Source organism: Esox lucius, chromosome 24, assembly GCF_011004845.1.
Source record: "Esox lucius isolate fEsoLuc1 chromosome 24, fEsoLuc1.pri, whole genome shotgun sequence".
NCBI classification, from domain to species: Eukaryota; Metazoa; Chordata; class Actinopteri; order Esociformes; family Esocidae; genus Esox; species Esox lucius.
The window spans coordinates 15,943,577-15,960,634 of record NC_047592.1 but is presented as its reverse complement, the minus strand read 5'-3'; the positions used below and the strand labels follow the sequence as shown (position 1 = coordinate 15,960,634).

The following is a 17,058-nucleotide window of genomic DNA, read 5'->3' as shown; positions in this document are numbered from 1 at the left end:
TCGAGACTCATCAGACCAGGCAACATTCTTCCAGTCTTCAACTGTCCAATTTCGGTGAGCTCATGCAAATTGTAGCCTGTTTTTCCTATTTGTAGTGGAGATGAGTGGTACCCGTTGGGGTCTTCTGCTGTTGTAGCCCATCCGCCTCAAGGTTGTGCATGTTGTGGCTTCACAAATGCTTTGCAGCATACCTCGGTTGTAACAAGTGGTTATTTCAGTCAAAGTTGCTCTTCTATCAGCTTGAATCAGTCGGCCCATTCTCCTCTGACCTCTAGCATCAACAAGGCATTTTCGCCCACAGGACTGCCGCATACTTTATGTTTTTCCCTTTTCACACCATTCTTTGTAAATCCTAGAAATGGTTGTGCGTGAAAATCCCAGTAACTGAGCAGATTGTGAAATACTCAGACCGGCCCGTCTGGCACCAACAACCATGCCACACACAAAATTGCTTAAATCACCTTTCTTTCCCATTCTGACATTCAGTTTGGTGTTCAGGAGATTGTCTTGACCAGGACCACACCCCTAAATGCATTGAAGCAACTGCCATGTGATTGGTTGATTAGATAATTGCATTAATGAGAAATTTAACAGGTGTTCCTAATAATCCTTTAGGTGAGTGTATGAGTAAATAGGATAATTCTTTGGGAGAACAGCGCTGCCTAGTTGCCTCCTTAAAGTTTGTTATCTATTACGTAATTTACATGAAAAGTAATTGCCTGTTATGTATAGAATAATCGAGCTAGGCAGTAAGCTTGAGGCTGGAGGTGGGTGGTTGGAAGTATGAATAAACATTGAAAATAGGGACTTAATATACAGTACAGTATTACAAAGCTAAAAATAGATGGAATGTCAATATATCCACTTCCAGCCAGGTCCAGTTTTCATAGTATATTTCCAAGGACTACAGTAATCCACCCATAACCATGTATTCCTATAATTTACACTTTACAAAAAAATGAAGGGAACACTTAAATCACGGGTCTCGATAAACTAAATATATTAAAGATCCAAGTCTTTATGTACGTTGTGTAATTCATTGAGAACAAAATGACGTAACAACAGTCAATGGAAACCAAAATCACCAACTGACTGAGGGCTGGACTCAAACTCACACCGAATATCAAAGTAAACAATTTAAATTGCAGGCTGTTCCAACTTGCAATAACTCAATGTGACTCAGTAGTTTGTATGGCCCCCACGTGCCTGTATGCATTCCCGACAATGTCTGGGCATGCTCTTGATGAGATGGCAGATGGTGTCCTGGGGGATCCCCTCCCAGACCTGGATCAGGGCATGAGTGAGCTCCTAGACAGTATGTGGCGCTACTTGGCGGTGTTGGATGCATCAATATATAACGTCCCAGAGGTTCTCAATTGGATTCAGGTCTGGGGACGTGATTCAATGGAATCAATGCCTTCGTAATCCAGGAACTGCCTACAGACTCTGGCTACATGAGGCCGGGCATTGTCCTGCACCAGGAGGAACCCAGGGCCCATTGTACCAGCGTAAGGTCTGACAATGGGTCTAAGGATTTCATCCCAGTACCTAACAGCAGTCAGGGCTAGCATGTGGAAGTCGGTGCGACCCTCCAAGGATATTCTTCCCCAGACCAAACCGGTCATGCTGGATGACGTTACAGGCAGCATAACGTTCACCAGTGTCTCCTGAGTCTTTCATGTCCATTACATGTGCTCAGTGTGAACCTCCTCTCATCTGTGTAGAGAACTGAACATCAATGGCAGACCAGAAATTCTGGTGTTTTCTGGCGAATGCCCCTCAAGCTCCAAGGTGCTGAGCTGTGAGCACAAGTCCCACTATAGGATGTCAGGCCCTCATGCCACCCTCATGGAGTCTGACAGTATGGTCAGCAAACCAGTAGCCCACTGGAGGTCATTTTGTAGGGTTCTTGCAGTACTCCTCCTGTTCCTCCTCGCACAAAGGAGCACATACTGGTCCTGCTGCTGGTTTGTCCCGTTCCGGTTGATCCCCTTCTACGGCCATGTTCAGCTCTCTTCCTGGTATCTCCTCCATGCCCTTGAGACTGAACTGGATGACACAGCAAACCTTCTTATGATGGCAGATATGGATGTGCCATCCTGGAGGAGCTGCACTACCTGTGCAACCTGAATGGGCTGCAGGTACCGCCTCTTGTTACCAGTAGTGACAAGGAGAGTACCAAAACGCAAAACTAGAGAAGAATCAGTCAGGAAGGATAAGGAGAGAGCAATTGTCTGTGGCCACCATCTGTAAAAACATTCCCTTTTTGGGGGTTGTCTTCCTGTTGCCTCTCCAGTGCATCTGTTGTCACTTTCATTTGCACCAAAACAGGTGACATTTTATTGACTTGGTGTTAAACTGCAATGATTACATGTTCCCTTAATTTTTTTGATCAGTGTACATCATTAAATAATGCAAATATACTGTATGTAGGCAACATAAGTTTTGACATTGAATAGTTTATTTATGTCAACAAGCAAGAGGTGAAATGTGGCGTACATCTGTTCAGACAACAAAACCCACACTGCAATGATTTCTCTAGACAGGCTGCCTGGATGGATGCACAGATACATTCTTATCTCAACTAGATCGATACAAAAATGTAGGTACGCAATAAAACTAAATTAATTAATATCACAAGTGAAGTAGTTATATAGAGAACATTTTCCAGAAAAGTTAAAGTAAAACAGAATCCAATATTGTGCAAATTATTTAAACCCTATATTCAATGGAAATAATACCAAGGAAACTGAGAAATGTTATTAAATGCCCACTTTAAATTTGATGCCAGAAATAAGTTTCAAAAAGCTGGGACAGGGCAAGAAAAATCTGGAAAAGTTGTGTAATGCTAAAAAATAAACCTGGTGCATTTTATCAACTCTAAGTCCCTTTGAACATCTCACAACTACATACAGTGGATATAAAAAGTCTACACACCCCTGTGAAAATGCCAGGTTTTTGTGATGTAAAAGAATGAGACAAAGATAAATCATGTCAGAACTTTTCCCCTTTTAATGTGACCTATAATGTGAACAATTCAAATGAAAACAAACTTCGAGGGGGAAAAATTAAAAATAAAAACCTTACAATAACCTGGTTGCATAAGTGTGCACACACTCTTATAACTGGGATGTGGCTGTGTTCAGAATTAACCATACACATTCAATATCATGTTAAATAGAAGTCATTACACACCTGCCATCATTTAAAGTGACTGATTAATCACAGCTGTTCTAGTAAGATTTACCTGACATTTTCTTAATTGCATCACAGAGCAAAAGCCATGTCCGCAGAGAGCTTCCAAAGCACCAGAGGGATCTCATTGTTGAAAGATATCAGTCAGGAGAAGGGCACAATATAATTTCCAAAGCATTAGATATACCATGGAACATAGTGAAGACAGTCATCATCAAGTGGAGAAAATATGGCACAACAGAGACATTACAAAGAACTGGACATCCCTCCAAAATTGATGAAAAGACGAGAAGAAAACTGGTCAGGGAGGCTTCCAAGAGGCCTACAGCAACATTAAAGGAACTGCAGGAATTTCTGGCATGTATTAGATGTGTGCTACATGTGACAACAATCTCCTGTATTCTTCATATTCATGTGCTATGGGGTAGGGTGGCAAGACGGAAGCCTTTCCTTACAAAGAAAAACATCCAAGCCTGGCTGAAGTTTGCAAAAACAAGGTCCCCCAAAAACATGTGGGAAAATGTGTTATGGTCTGACGAAACCAAGTTTGAACTTTTTGGCCATAATTCCAAAAGGTATGTTTGGCGCAAAAACAACACTGCACATCACCCAAAGAACACCATACCCACAGTGAAGCATTGTGGTGGCAGCATCATGCTTTGGGGGTGTTTTTCTTCAGCTGGAACCAGGGCCTTAGTCAGGGTGGAGGGAATTATGAACAGTTCCAAATACCAATGCAATTTTGGCACAAAACCTTCAGGCGTCTGTTAGAAAGCTGAAGATGAAGAGGAAGTTCACCTTTCAGCATGACAATGACCCAAAGCACACGTCCAAATCCACAAAAGCATGGCTTCACCAGAAGAAGATTAACATTTTGGAATGGCCCAGCCAGAGCCCAGACCTGAATCCAATTGAACATCTGTGGGGTGATCTGAAGAGGGCTGTACACAGGAGATATCCTCGCAATCTGACAGATTTGGAGAAGAAGTGTGGGCAAATATTGCCACGTCAAGATGTGCCATGCTAATAGACTCCTACCCAAAAAGACTGAGTGCTGTAATAAAATCAAAAGGTGATTCAACAAAGTATTAGTTTAAAGGTGTGCAAACTTATGCAACCAGGTTATTGTGAGATTTGTATTTTTTATTTTTCCCCCTCAAAGATTTCAGTTTGTTTTTCAATTGAAATGTTCATGTTATAGGTCAAATTAAAGGTGAAAAAAGTTCAGACATGATTCATCTTTTACATCACAAGAACCTGGCATTTTAACAGGGGTATGTAGAATTTGTAACAGGGGTGTGTAGACTTTTTATGTCAATTGGCAACAGGTCATTAACATGATTGGGTATTAAAAGAGCATTCCATAGTGGATGAGTCTTTCAGAAGTAAAGATGGGGAGGGGTTCACAACTGTGAAGGACTACGCAGGCAAATTATGTTTCTCAATGTAAAATTACAAAGAGTTTGGGGATCTCATCATCTACAGTACATAAAATCTTTAAAAGATTCAGAGAATCCGGAGAAATCTCTGTATGCTAGGGACAAGGCTGAAAACAAATATTGGATGGCTTTGATTGTTGGGCCCTCAGATGACACTGCATTAAAAACAAACACGATTCTGTAGTGGACATCACTGCATGGGCTCAGGAACACTTCTGAACACATTACGTCACTGCATCCACAAATGCAAGTTAAAACTCTACCATACAAAGAAGAAACCATATACAGTGGGGAGAACAAGTATTTGATACACTGCCGATTTTGCAGGTTTTTCCACTTACAAAGCATGTAGAGGTCTGTCATTTTTATCATAGGTACTCTTCAACTGTGAGTGACGGAATCAAAAAAAATATTCCAGAAAATCCCATTGTATGATTTTTAAGTAATACATTTGCATTTATAATTGTTCTCCCCACTGTATAAACAAGATCCAGAAATGCCGTCGCCTTCTCTGACGCCATCGCCTTCACCTCAGCTCATTTAAGATGGACTGAGGTGAAGGGGAAAACTGTCCAGTGGTCTGCCGAATCAAAATTGGAAATTATGTTTGGGAATTATGGATGCCATGCCCTTTCTATTGGCTAAAGAGGAGAGGGACCATCCGGCTTGTTATCAGCACACAGTTTAGAAGACAGCATCTGTTTTGGTATGGGGGTGCATTAGTGTACATAGCATGGGTGACTTGCACATCTGTGAAGGCACCATTAATGCAACATATGCTGCAATCCAGACAACTTTTTCAGGGAAGGCTTTGCTTATTTCAGCAAGACAATGCCAAAACACATTCTGCACGTATTACAACAGCATGGCCCTGTAGTAAAAGAGTCCGGGTGCTGGCCTGCCTGCAGTCCAGACCTGTCACCCACTGAAAACATTTGGTACATTATGAAACATAAAATATGACAAAGAAGAGCAGGTGAAATCCTATATCTAGCAAGATTGAGAATACATTTCACTTTCAAAACTACAGCAATTGGTCTCCTCAGTTCCCAAACGCTTGTCAAAAGAGGTGATGGAACACAGTGGTAAGCATGCCAACTTTTCTGAAACGTGTTGCTAGCATCAAACTCAAAATGGGGATGTATTTTTCCAAAAACAATAACATTTCTCAGTTTGAACATTTGATATGCTGTCTTTGAACTATTTTCAATTAAATCTAGGGATGAATGATTTGCACATCATTGCATTCTGTTTTATTTGCATTTTATGCAGTGTCCCAGCTTTTTTGGAAATGGGGTTGTACCATGTTCAACTTGGTAAAGATCACATTCTTATCTCAAATCTGCTTTCATCAGGTAGCTGCAGAAACATTAGTCTGCAAGCCAGGCATGGCTGAACTGCCTAGCACAACGGAACAATTTAAAAAAAATCTAAAATCACCCCCACATAGAATAGATTGATTAAATTTACAACCATAGAAATTCAAGGTTCTGGAGATAAAAACGACAAGAGCATCAAGTCCGTTTTGATTGGCTCAGGCAGTGGAAACACTTCCACCCAGGCCCTCCTTCCAACACTGATTATGGAGCAGACAAACAAGACCGACTCAGTACAAATCAGCAACAGCCGCTGCAAAAATTGATGCTCTTATTCCAAAGCATGTACAAACCTATTGCAGAAAACAATAATAATTACTTATTTGTGATTATAATGACATGGGCCAAAGAAAACTGCTTTGACTCCTTTTTATTTCAAGCACCCTGTTGAACTGCCCCGGCTGCCTCTACAATCCAGAGCAGTGAACGCCTTACACAGTCATATTTTCCCCGTTCCTTCTCAGCCAATGACAATAGTGGCAGTTGGGTTACTGAGCTGTTGCCGGGCGGAGGGAGCGGCGATGGAAAAGCTTGGTCTATGAACCAGGTAGTGTGATCCGGGTCACTGCTCACCAATGATGCCTTTATGATGCCGCCAGACTCCCGGGCCGCGCTGCACAGAGTGCCTTTATGCAGTCGTGCCACAGTCAGATGCACTGCAGCAGCCAAATGGTTGTAAAAATCATTGCTTTCCTTTCAGAGCAGTTTGGAGGAATAATAAATAGGAAAATAAAACGGCGGCTCGGATGATGGAGAAGAAGCCCTATCGCACTACAAAGTCACACAGAACTAGTGGAAAAAGAAGCAAAAAGGGCATGTGGATGGACATAAAGGCACACCTGTGATGCTTGGAGCAAGATACTGCTTCAGCTGGTATATGAACTGATCAGTGTAATGCTGTGGCTGTGGCTTATTATTCCATAACAGAGAAAAATCCAGATAAAACAAATTGCTTCGGAAAATAAGCAATAACTTTCCCCCGAAGTTACTGAACAGAAGGTGCCCTATTACTGCCTCGTCCCAGCCGATATTTACTTTGTACATGGTGAAACCGTGAGAACATAACAGAGTTGAGGTTGCATAAGCCAAGGCCTTCTTTCTCCAACTCTAAGTCCCTTTGAGCAGACTTGACAGGATGGAGAAATTCATAGAGAGAGAAAGGGAGAAAGAGAAGAGACGAGTGATTGAGGCACTAAGATAGGGAAAGAGAAACCCGGGCCTTTTGGCGGAGGTTGCGGTGGTGCTGGATGAAGGAGGTTGATCCGACACGAGCGCTGTGCCCTTTGAGCAGGTTAAAGGTGGGTTTGGACCCTGCGTGTGGAGCTAGAGGATGAAGGAAGAATAGAGAGAAGGGAGAGAGAAAGGGGCTACTTTGAAACCTCTGTAGCTGGCGGGGCCTTTGAGCTACATTACGTTGCTCCACTCCCCACACCCTCACTAACCCCAAGGAAACAATTAGACCAAATGTTTTGTGCCAGTCTCTCCTTGATGTATTATCAAAGGGCCAGTGAAAGAATGGAAAAAAAGGGCGACGAGGGAAGAAATAAAATGAACTAGAAAAGGAATACGGTCGGCGGTACTGCAACAAACGATTCTAGCGGCAGGAGAGGGGAGGGTCACTGCGTAATTATGAGAGGTTAAACGCTTTTCCCGGCTTCGCCTCTTGACGAGATTGAAATAAAAATGGCGGGATAATGAACGAGGGTGGGCCTCTATACTCGGCTAACGTGGAGGCTGGGTGATGATGTGGCTGTGATCTGTGCATGTTCTCTCTGTTCTCTCTCTCTCTCTTTCTCCTATTATACACTGATGCCTTATCAGAGGAACAGAGGAGCAGTAGTACACTCTGATTGGTGTGCTTGTGAGTGGACCCAGCTGATATGCTGGCTGTCTGGCTGTACTGGACTAAATATTTAGTAGGGGAAAGACATGATTGGTCGGAAATTTCTTATAAGGAGATATGAGTGGCTGGAGCGGAGTTGACGGGGGTCGGTATATGATTGGGAGGTTCGCAGAAGCAGAGATAGGGTCATTTCCATTTCAATTCTTCAGTCGGCTGATTCAAAAACTGAAAAATGCCATTCAGTCATTCTCAATGAAGATTTCTCTAATCGAACTGAACTTTCAATTCACCTCACAAATTGACTGAATCGAAATGAAATTGACCCCAACCTTTCGCTGGAGGGAATCTGACAGGGAAAAAGGGTCCTTCCAATCCTATCTGATAAGACTCATCTTTCCTCTACCTTTCTGAAGAGCGCAGTGAGCCTCTCTCGTGTGTTGTAGTAGACAGAGTTGACCCAGATGATGCGGATAAGGTTCAAGATGAGGGCCAGCTTTGGGGCCACCTCGCTGGGCTTGAGCTGGGCCATCTCCTCACAGGGCTCCCTCAGCAGAGACAAGAAGGACAGGTTGGACTGGGCTTGGTCAGAACCATCCTGGAAGGGGGGGACGGGACAAAAGATGAGAGAGGAAATGATTGATTTGCCTGACTGACTTGCTGACTGTGTAAACGAGTGAGCCATGGGAAAGCGTCCTTTGCCAGCCATGCAGAGCATTGTTCTACTTTCTACTAGAGGGAGAAAAGAGGAAGATCTAGATGGGAAATTTGTTTGAGATGACCTTTGGTGAGGTGAACTCCATTTCAATGATTTATGAAAAGACTACTTGACAGTGTCAGAATTCCAGCAAAATCAAGAAATTTCACATCTCTGCTGTATGCATTAAAGCATGTTTCCAATAAGGTGCAGGCAGTCTCGCTAACTCCTATGGTCTTTGTCACAGATAGATCTTGAACCAGTCTTCATTGTGTATGTGTGTGTTTTAATGTATATAACATTAATTTATTTTCAGTGCACCTGGATCTGCTTAGCCAGCTTGCAGAAGGGAGAAACGTAGGAGGACTTGGAGAGCTGCAAGATGTCCTGAATGTGGCAGACCCCAGGCTTCTGCAGCTGCTGGCTGATCCCTGACAGGTCGGCACAGCGACTCCTCCAGAAAGAGATCTCCTCCAGGGGGCCAGCGCTGTCCCCTGTCTCCACAGTCTCCTGGGCATTCAGCACCTCCTTGATCTGACGCGTCCAGTGGATTATCACCACTATGGAGGGGAGAAGTGAATGGGTCAGGGGGAGAAGAGATGGGTAGGGGGAGAAGTGAATGGGTCAGAGGGAGAAGAGATGGGTAGGGGGATGGAGGAGAACAGGGACATGATTAGAGAGGTGGAAGTGAGGTGCGAGATGAAGGGGGTCGGGCAGGGGTCACAGACGACATCAGATACATTTTAGAGTACTTTGCCATTGAACTGGAACATGAAGACACTGAGATACTTATGACAGTACCCACACAACACCCACACAACACCCACACAACACAACACCCAAACAACACCCACACAACACCCACACAACACAACACCCAAACAACACCCACACAACACCCACACAACACAACACCCAAACAACACACACCAACACAACACCCACACAACACAACACCAACACAACACACACCCACACAACACCCACACAACACCCACTCAACACCCACACAACACACAAGTGGGGCCACAAAACACACACACACACACAACACAACACCCACATAACACATGTGTACTCAACACAACACTCACACAACACAACACCAACATAACACACCCACACAACACAAACACCCACACAATACAATACCCACATAACACACACCCGCACAAAACACACACAACAAACACCCGCACAAGACACACCCACACAACACAAACACACACAGGACACACCCGCACAAGACGTACGTCCACATAAGACAAACCCACATAAGACAAACCCACACAAGACACACCCACACAAGACAAACCCACACAGCACAAACCCACACAAGACACACCCACATATGACACACCCACACAGCACAAACCCACACAAGACACACCCACATAAGACACACCCACACAGCACAAACCCACACAAGACACACCCACACAAGACAAACCCACACAGCACAAACCCACACAAGACACACCCACACAAGACAAACCCACACAGCACACAGGGCAAGAAGAGCCGGCTTCTGATTTGCTGCATAGTAAGGGTGGTGCCAAACGGTGACCAAATTTTTTACAGACAAGCATTGCAGTCCCTTCAAGCAATACATTTCTGGTCAAAGAAATAAAACAAGCTAATCTTTCTCTCTTTTAACATGCAGGGCAAGAAGATTGGCAAGCATGGGTTTAGCTCACTACATAACAATATAGACGTCAACAATGGAATATTGATCGCAAAGCTACAATGCTGCTTACTACTGTACAGAGAAAAAACAACATGTCAGGCTGACAGAGAATATAACTAGATCAATAGCCAGGACAACAATAAGTAACCAACTAGGAATGCTGTTTCAAACAGCTTGTTTAGAGAACTGAGAGACATTTCGCACCTAAGTAAACAGAACCATAAACATATACAACTTATTAAAAGATTAATCTAACAATCCCACGTCCAACAGTGTTGCCAAGGCCTAGCTAGTTAGCTGCAAAATGTCATTTCAGTAGTAAGAAATTAAGAAATACGCATGGCAAGCAATGCCAACAAGATTATACGTCCCTGCAAATAAAAGAGTACAGTATATTTCTCAAAACTACTTCCTAAGTCTCCTAAAACAGTCCTCAGGTTCTCAAATTCTCTGGTTTCTGGTCCCCTAACTGCCAGCACAAACGTTTAACTTGACAGTCAATTTGCTACAACAATCATTTTCCAGTTCAGTCTAGATGTATCCTATGATGGCTTTAGCAAACAGCTTTGCGAATAGTTACCTCAGCTTTTTTTAAAGTGAGCTAAGCTTTGCAAAGGATTCCTGCAGGGTGCAGTCACTATCTTTTTTATTCCAGTACCAACTAAAACATGTCCAAGTTGTGTGTATATTGCTTTCCTATGTTCTCTGTAATTTGATGAAGTAGGTTGTTCGATCCAGATATTGCTACTATATTGTGCTCTTTGGCGCCCTCTAATCACTACCTGACATCAACACCCGGTCGTTCATTTCAACGCCCCAAATGTATTCATTAACACTGTGCTGCAACATTCACGATGCAATTCATAGTATCTAGTTTGTGCAGCCCTACCCCAAAAGCAAGCAACTGATATTCAATTTGAGCACTGGGTGTCTTGCCCGACACCCAGAGCTTCTATTTACAATAAAACGTTAAAAGTTTTCTTTTTACAATCACAAGTGGGGCACCACCGCTGACAAACCCAAACACCCGCACGCACACACACACCCGCACACTCTGCCCAGACTTACTCTCCAGTCTCTGCACCAGTCCCTTGTCCTTGCTGGCCACCTCCGGGCTGTGCTGCAGGGCCTCCATTGGAATGTAGAGTACTGTGTTGCCCACCAGCTTGAACCTAGTGTCTGAGCAAACATACACAAACATAATTATAGGAAGCACCCTCAAGTCATATCATGGTGCAGGCAAACAATGTCAGTTAGAAAATTCTGAAACATTGATATAGTTCATTTTTTAGGAAGACAGCAAATTCAGCTGGATGTTAAATTGAGCTCCTTGAAAAACCCCAGAGCTTGTAGATGTAGACCTACGCAATAGAGCCGTAAGGATAACCAAGGCAGCTAAGGGTTCAACACTGTAACAAATGCCCCTACGCCATTTAGATCAAATGAAAATATCTAGCATAAAGGCACAATGCAAAGAAAACCAATCTGCACTACTGTAGCCCCCCGAATAGCACTGAGTGGAAATACTGCAGTTCTGCGCATCTCTCCACCCCACTGCATCACACACCTCAATCATTTCCCAGCACTTGAGCAAGAAGTGCAGGAGTGAAAGGTTGAACAGGAAGATAACACGGAGAAACATGAAAGGGAAAATGGTTTGAATGAAAGAAGTGGTTGGTGGAGACGGAAAAAGGGATGCAAACAGAGTGAACTGGCCTGATGAGAAACCAAAAGATGAAAGGGAACGAGGTCAGGGCACAGTCAGACCCAGAAACTATGCACTGCCTGTGACTGGAAGGCTAGTTAGGAGACACGACACAAACAGTCAGACCCAGAGAACCACACACACAGACATACACACAAAGCATGACTGGAAGCACAACAGAGAGATGCTCTGGTCTTCATGGGAAGTAAAAGAACACAAGGACGGACAGAAATAATGAGAAAGCTCTGAGCAGCAAAGGTGAGCAAAACAGCTAAAAAGCCATGTTGTCTTGGAGTGTGTTTGTGTGCGCCGGCTTGTGTCTATATATGCTTGAGTGAAAATGCCTGTTTAAAGAATTTATATAAAGCAAAGTTTGAAGCACACAATTATTATTTTAATTAAAAATCATTATTTCTAACCTTGTACATTACTAAATTTCCTAAGTATTTTGTTATTTTTCCTATTTAAACTCATTAAATTTAGGACATTTGTAAGTGACCCCACATTTTTTTATCGTAGTACATAACAACATACATGAAATGAGCAAAATGAATAGGAAATATAATCATTGAAAAGGCTAGAAATAATGATTGTTAATTGAAATAATAATTGTGTCCGTCAAACTTTGCTTTCATTAAAGAATCCTCCAGCATCTTTTAATTTTGTCTGCGTTGCACGTACTTTCTTCTTTGTGATCCGAATACCTGAAACGTAAATATCGTCTGTCCATAACATTTATTTCTAACTTTCCAACATGCCATTGGAACACAGGAGTGATAGTTGATGATAATGGTCCTCTGTAGGCCTATGCAGATATTCCATTAAAAATCAGCCATTTAAAACTACAATAGTGATTTCCAACATTAATAATGTATACACGGTATTTCTGATCCGTTTGATGTTATTTTAATATTTTAACAACAAAAAAATTACATTTATAAGTGACCCCAAACTTTTGAACGCTAGTGTGTATATATACAGTGGGGAGAACAAGTATTTGATACACTGCCGATTTTGCAGGTTTTCCTACTTACAAAGCATGTAGAAGTCTGTAATTTGTATCATAGGTACACTTCAACTGTGAAAGTATAGAAAATCACATTGTAAATACAGAAAATCACATTGTATGATTTTTAAATAATTAATTTGCATTTTATTGCATGACATCAGGTGACTGTGCTACTTCCGTAAGAAGTAGGAAAACCTGCAAAATCGTCAGTGTATCAAATATTTGTTCTCCCCACTGTTTACAGTATCTCACAAAAGTGATTACACCCCTCACATTTTTGTAAATATTTGAGTATATCTTTTCATGTGACAACACTGAAGAAATGACACTTTGCTACAATGTAAAGTAGTGAGTGTACAACAGTTGTATAACAGTATAAATTTGCTGAACCCTCAAAATAACTCAACACACAGCCATAAATGTCTAAACCGCTGGCAACAAAAGTGAGTACACCCCTAAGTGAAAATGTCCAAATTGGGCCAAATTGGGAAGAGGTGGGTGGTCAGCCTGTCAGTGCTCAGACCATACGCCACACCCTGCATCAAATTGGTCTGCATGGCTGTCATCCCAGAAGGAAGCCTCTTCTAAAGATGATGCACAAGAAAGCCTGCAAACAGTTTGCTGAAGACAAGCAGACAAAGGGCATGGATTACTGGAACCACGTCCTATGGTCCGATGAGACCAAGATAAACTTATCTGGTTCAGATGGTGTCAAGCGTGTGTGGCAGCAACCAGTACAAAGTACAAAGACAAGTGTGTCTTGCCTACAGTCAAGCATGGTGGTTGTCATGGTCTATGGCTGCATGAGTGCTGCCGGCACTGGGGAGCTACAGTTCATTGAGGGAACCATGAATTCCCACATATACTGTGACATACTGAAGCAGAGCATGATCCCATCCCTTTGGAGACTGGGGCGCAGGGCAGTATTCCAACATGATAACAACCCCAAACACACCTCCAAGACGACCACTGCCTTGCTAAAGAAGCTGAGGGTAAAGGTGATGGACTGGCCAAGCATGTCTCCAGACCTAAACCCTATTGAGCATATGTGGGGCATCCTCAAACGGAAGGTGGAAGAGCGCAAGGTCTCTAACATCCACCAGCCCTGTGATGTCGTCATGGAGGAGTGGAAGAGGACTCCAGTGGCAATCTGTGAAGCTCTGGTGAACTCCATGCCCAAGAGGGTTAAGGCAGTGCTGTAAAATAATGGTGGCCACACAAAATATTGACACTTTCGGCCCAATTTGGGCATTTTCACTCAGGGGTGTACCTACCTTTGTTGCCAGCGGTGTAGACATTAATGGCTGTGTGTTGTGTTATTTTGAGGGGAGAGCAAATGTACACTGTTGTACAAGCTGTACGCTCACTACTTAACATTGTAGCAAAGTGTCATTTCTTCAGTGTTGTCACATGAAAATATGTAATCAAATATTAGCAAAAATGTGAGGGGTGTACTCACTTTTGTGAGATACTGTATATATACACATACATACATACATACATACATATGGACATATTTCTATGTACTGTATCTGTATATTTTCAGGTACCCAGGGAACAGTTAGTTGAACTGACCGGCTGGAGACACAATGGATGTGGTAATTGAGGTGAATGCAGGAAGACAGTGGAGGGAGTAATTAAAATGAATGGCTGAAGACACCGTGGATGAGGTAACTGAAGTAAATGGATGAAGACACAGTGGATAAGGTAATTGAAGTGAACGGATGAAGACAGTGCAGGGGGTAAATAAAATAAATTGATGTAGTCAGTGGATGATTATACTGCAGTAGGCCAGGCGTGGATGAAACCTGTACATCAGGGGCCATGTTACCTGGCCTGCAGTTTGCACAGCGCTCTCCCATTAACTACAGATTTATGGAGTCAATCTATTAAAGACATTACACACACACACACACACAACCACTCACAGCCACACACAAGGACATTATGACTTCATTGTTTTTCCCTCTCTAAGTTTAGAATAAAGTTTCAATATCTTGCACAGGAGGATGTTGTTTGGTTTACCCTGGAGGCATGGTGATTTGCTTTAAAAAGTTTTGTATCCTTGAAATGATTCCTATTTTTCTCAGACTGCGTTCACATAATTGACTGAATATGATCCGCAAAACGAGTTAGGGGAAGAGAAAAAAAAGAAAGACAAAACTACTACTGGCAGAATGTAAAATTAACCAAATCGCTGTCTGATTATCCAACCAGTATGACTGAGCTGCTGTTTCAGGAGTATGTGTGTTTTGATTGTGGGTGTGCAGTTTCTGTTTACCGACAGAGTGCGAGAAGTGGCATAGTCAGTGGTGATTGGGATAATTAGCATGATAACTGAACCATCACAGTGCACCACTGCACTGCTATGTCTGCGCGCACGTGTGCATGTGCGTGTGACTGCATTGTGTGATTATGGCTACATGTCTAATCATTGACGTCGCTTTTTACTGAGGAGAAGAACACAATAAGACCCCGTAGGCTGCTTCCAATACTTGAAAGAACAACAACATCTAGAATTTCCTCCAAAAGCCTCAACAACTGTGAAGCACGAAACAGATCAATTGTTTGCTGTCAAAGCCGTCGTTTTCGTCAAAAGGGAAATACGGAGTGCAGCCTTCACTGTTCTTGGGTTTCTCTCTCAGAAACAAGATGTTTAGGTCTGAACCTGGAAGCTTTAACCTGGATAGCTTTTTATTGTAATTCGTATCACAGAGGCTCTTCATAGGGGCTGTGGTTAATAAAATGGACATATAGGGGAGAAAGGTGAAACAAAGGGGGATTAGGTCTGGAGGGGTTTACAATACACTGGCTCTAAGGACCCAGTGAGACAGACACGTGTGTATGTGCCCTTTTTTGCATGATAATTTCCATAGCATTTCAATGTACAAAGCCCATGCGAGGGCTTGCTCGTCACACAGGAAACCACTATCTCGGAAGGTAGTGGCTCAAGCTAACAAAATCGGCAAGTTTACACAGCAGACTGAATCACGGAGCCAATACGCCCGGAGAGGAAGAGCATGTGTGAAAGGTCAAAACTAGGTGGCGCTGTGGCGACCACGTTGTCCCAATTGAACAAGAAGCACTAAACTGTGGGGTTGATGAGGAAGAGGCATATGAAGACCTGCCAATCTGTGAGGGCCAGATCGAGGCACTGCTATCTCTATCGTCAGCCACGTAAATAAAACGAAAAGTGTAAGGTACTAAATGTACTTAATCAATAATGTATGTACGTCTCTTGGGAGAAGAACGTCAGCTAAATTAGTGAAATGGTAATGTTCTCCCAAGGGCTTCAAGTTTCTTTGACAAGATACTGCTGCTCAGAGAACCCTTTTTAAAGGGTTCTCTGAAAGCTTTAAAGGCCATTTCTTAACAATTATACTGTAGTTAAAGGCCAAGTCTTACAATTACACAGTATTGAACAATTTAGCCAACACAATGACTCTTTTTTTTCTACATTCTAACGGTTTATATCAGGACAGTGGTTAGCAGAGGACAGGAAGACAGGGAGGAAGAACACAGACAGTCAGCTGAGCCGTGGCTCTAACAAGGGGCATGTGTGTTTTAGAGTCAGGAGCTCAGACCGTTAGACCAGACTCCAGTGCACAATTACTCCATTTAACATTGTCGGATTCAGAATGCATTTCAAATGGGTCTTAAAGACCCCCCAGTGCCTACACATGTCTCTAGGGTACTGATTATAGGTATCTGTAATGATAGTTCAGTGACAGTGTAAACTGGAATCTTGTTTTTTTTACATAATTGTAAGGATTGAAATCACTGCATGCAACTGAGGGGAAATTATCCATGGACCATATTTGGATAATGTATACACTGAATTAAACCTCTATGAAGCTTGCTTCAGGTTCACTATGGGCTGTCATCGGACCAGATGTATTTTTTTTATTGGGTCACATAATTGTTTCCAAATGAACTCATGTCAGTTATTGATTAAATACAGTTAATTAGTTTAAAAGTCTAGGTAGAGAAGTTAGGCCAAGTTTTAATGTGACTGTTAGTAACCTAAAGTTCAGAACAGTTTAGAATACTCTTGAAGAATATTGTTTCCATGCCATTCCGCATGTCAAATTGCCCATCAACTTTAGGTAC

The 17,058-nt window shown here is 42.6% G+C and overlaps 1 protein-coding gene across 1 annotated transcript in view; it reads right to left on the bottom strand.

The window, feature by feature from the left end:
• The window catches only part of dnah2 (dynein, axonemal, heavy chain 2), a 170,146-nt gene that overhangs the window by 146,134 nt on the left and 6,954 nt on the right, over positions 1-17,058 (bottom strand). Inside the window, 3 exon segments of the mRNA XM_034290623.1 lie at positions 8,257-8,448; positions 8,869-9,107; positions 11,303-11,413. Coding sequence (XP_034146514.1) covers positions 8,257-8,448; positions 8,869-9,107; positions 11,303-11,413 — 542 coding nt within the window.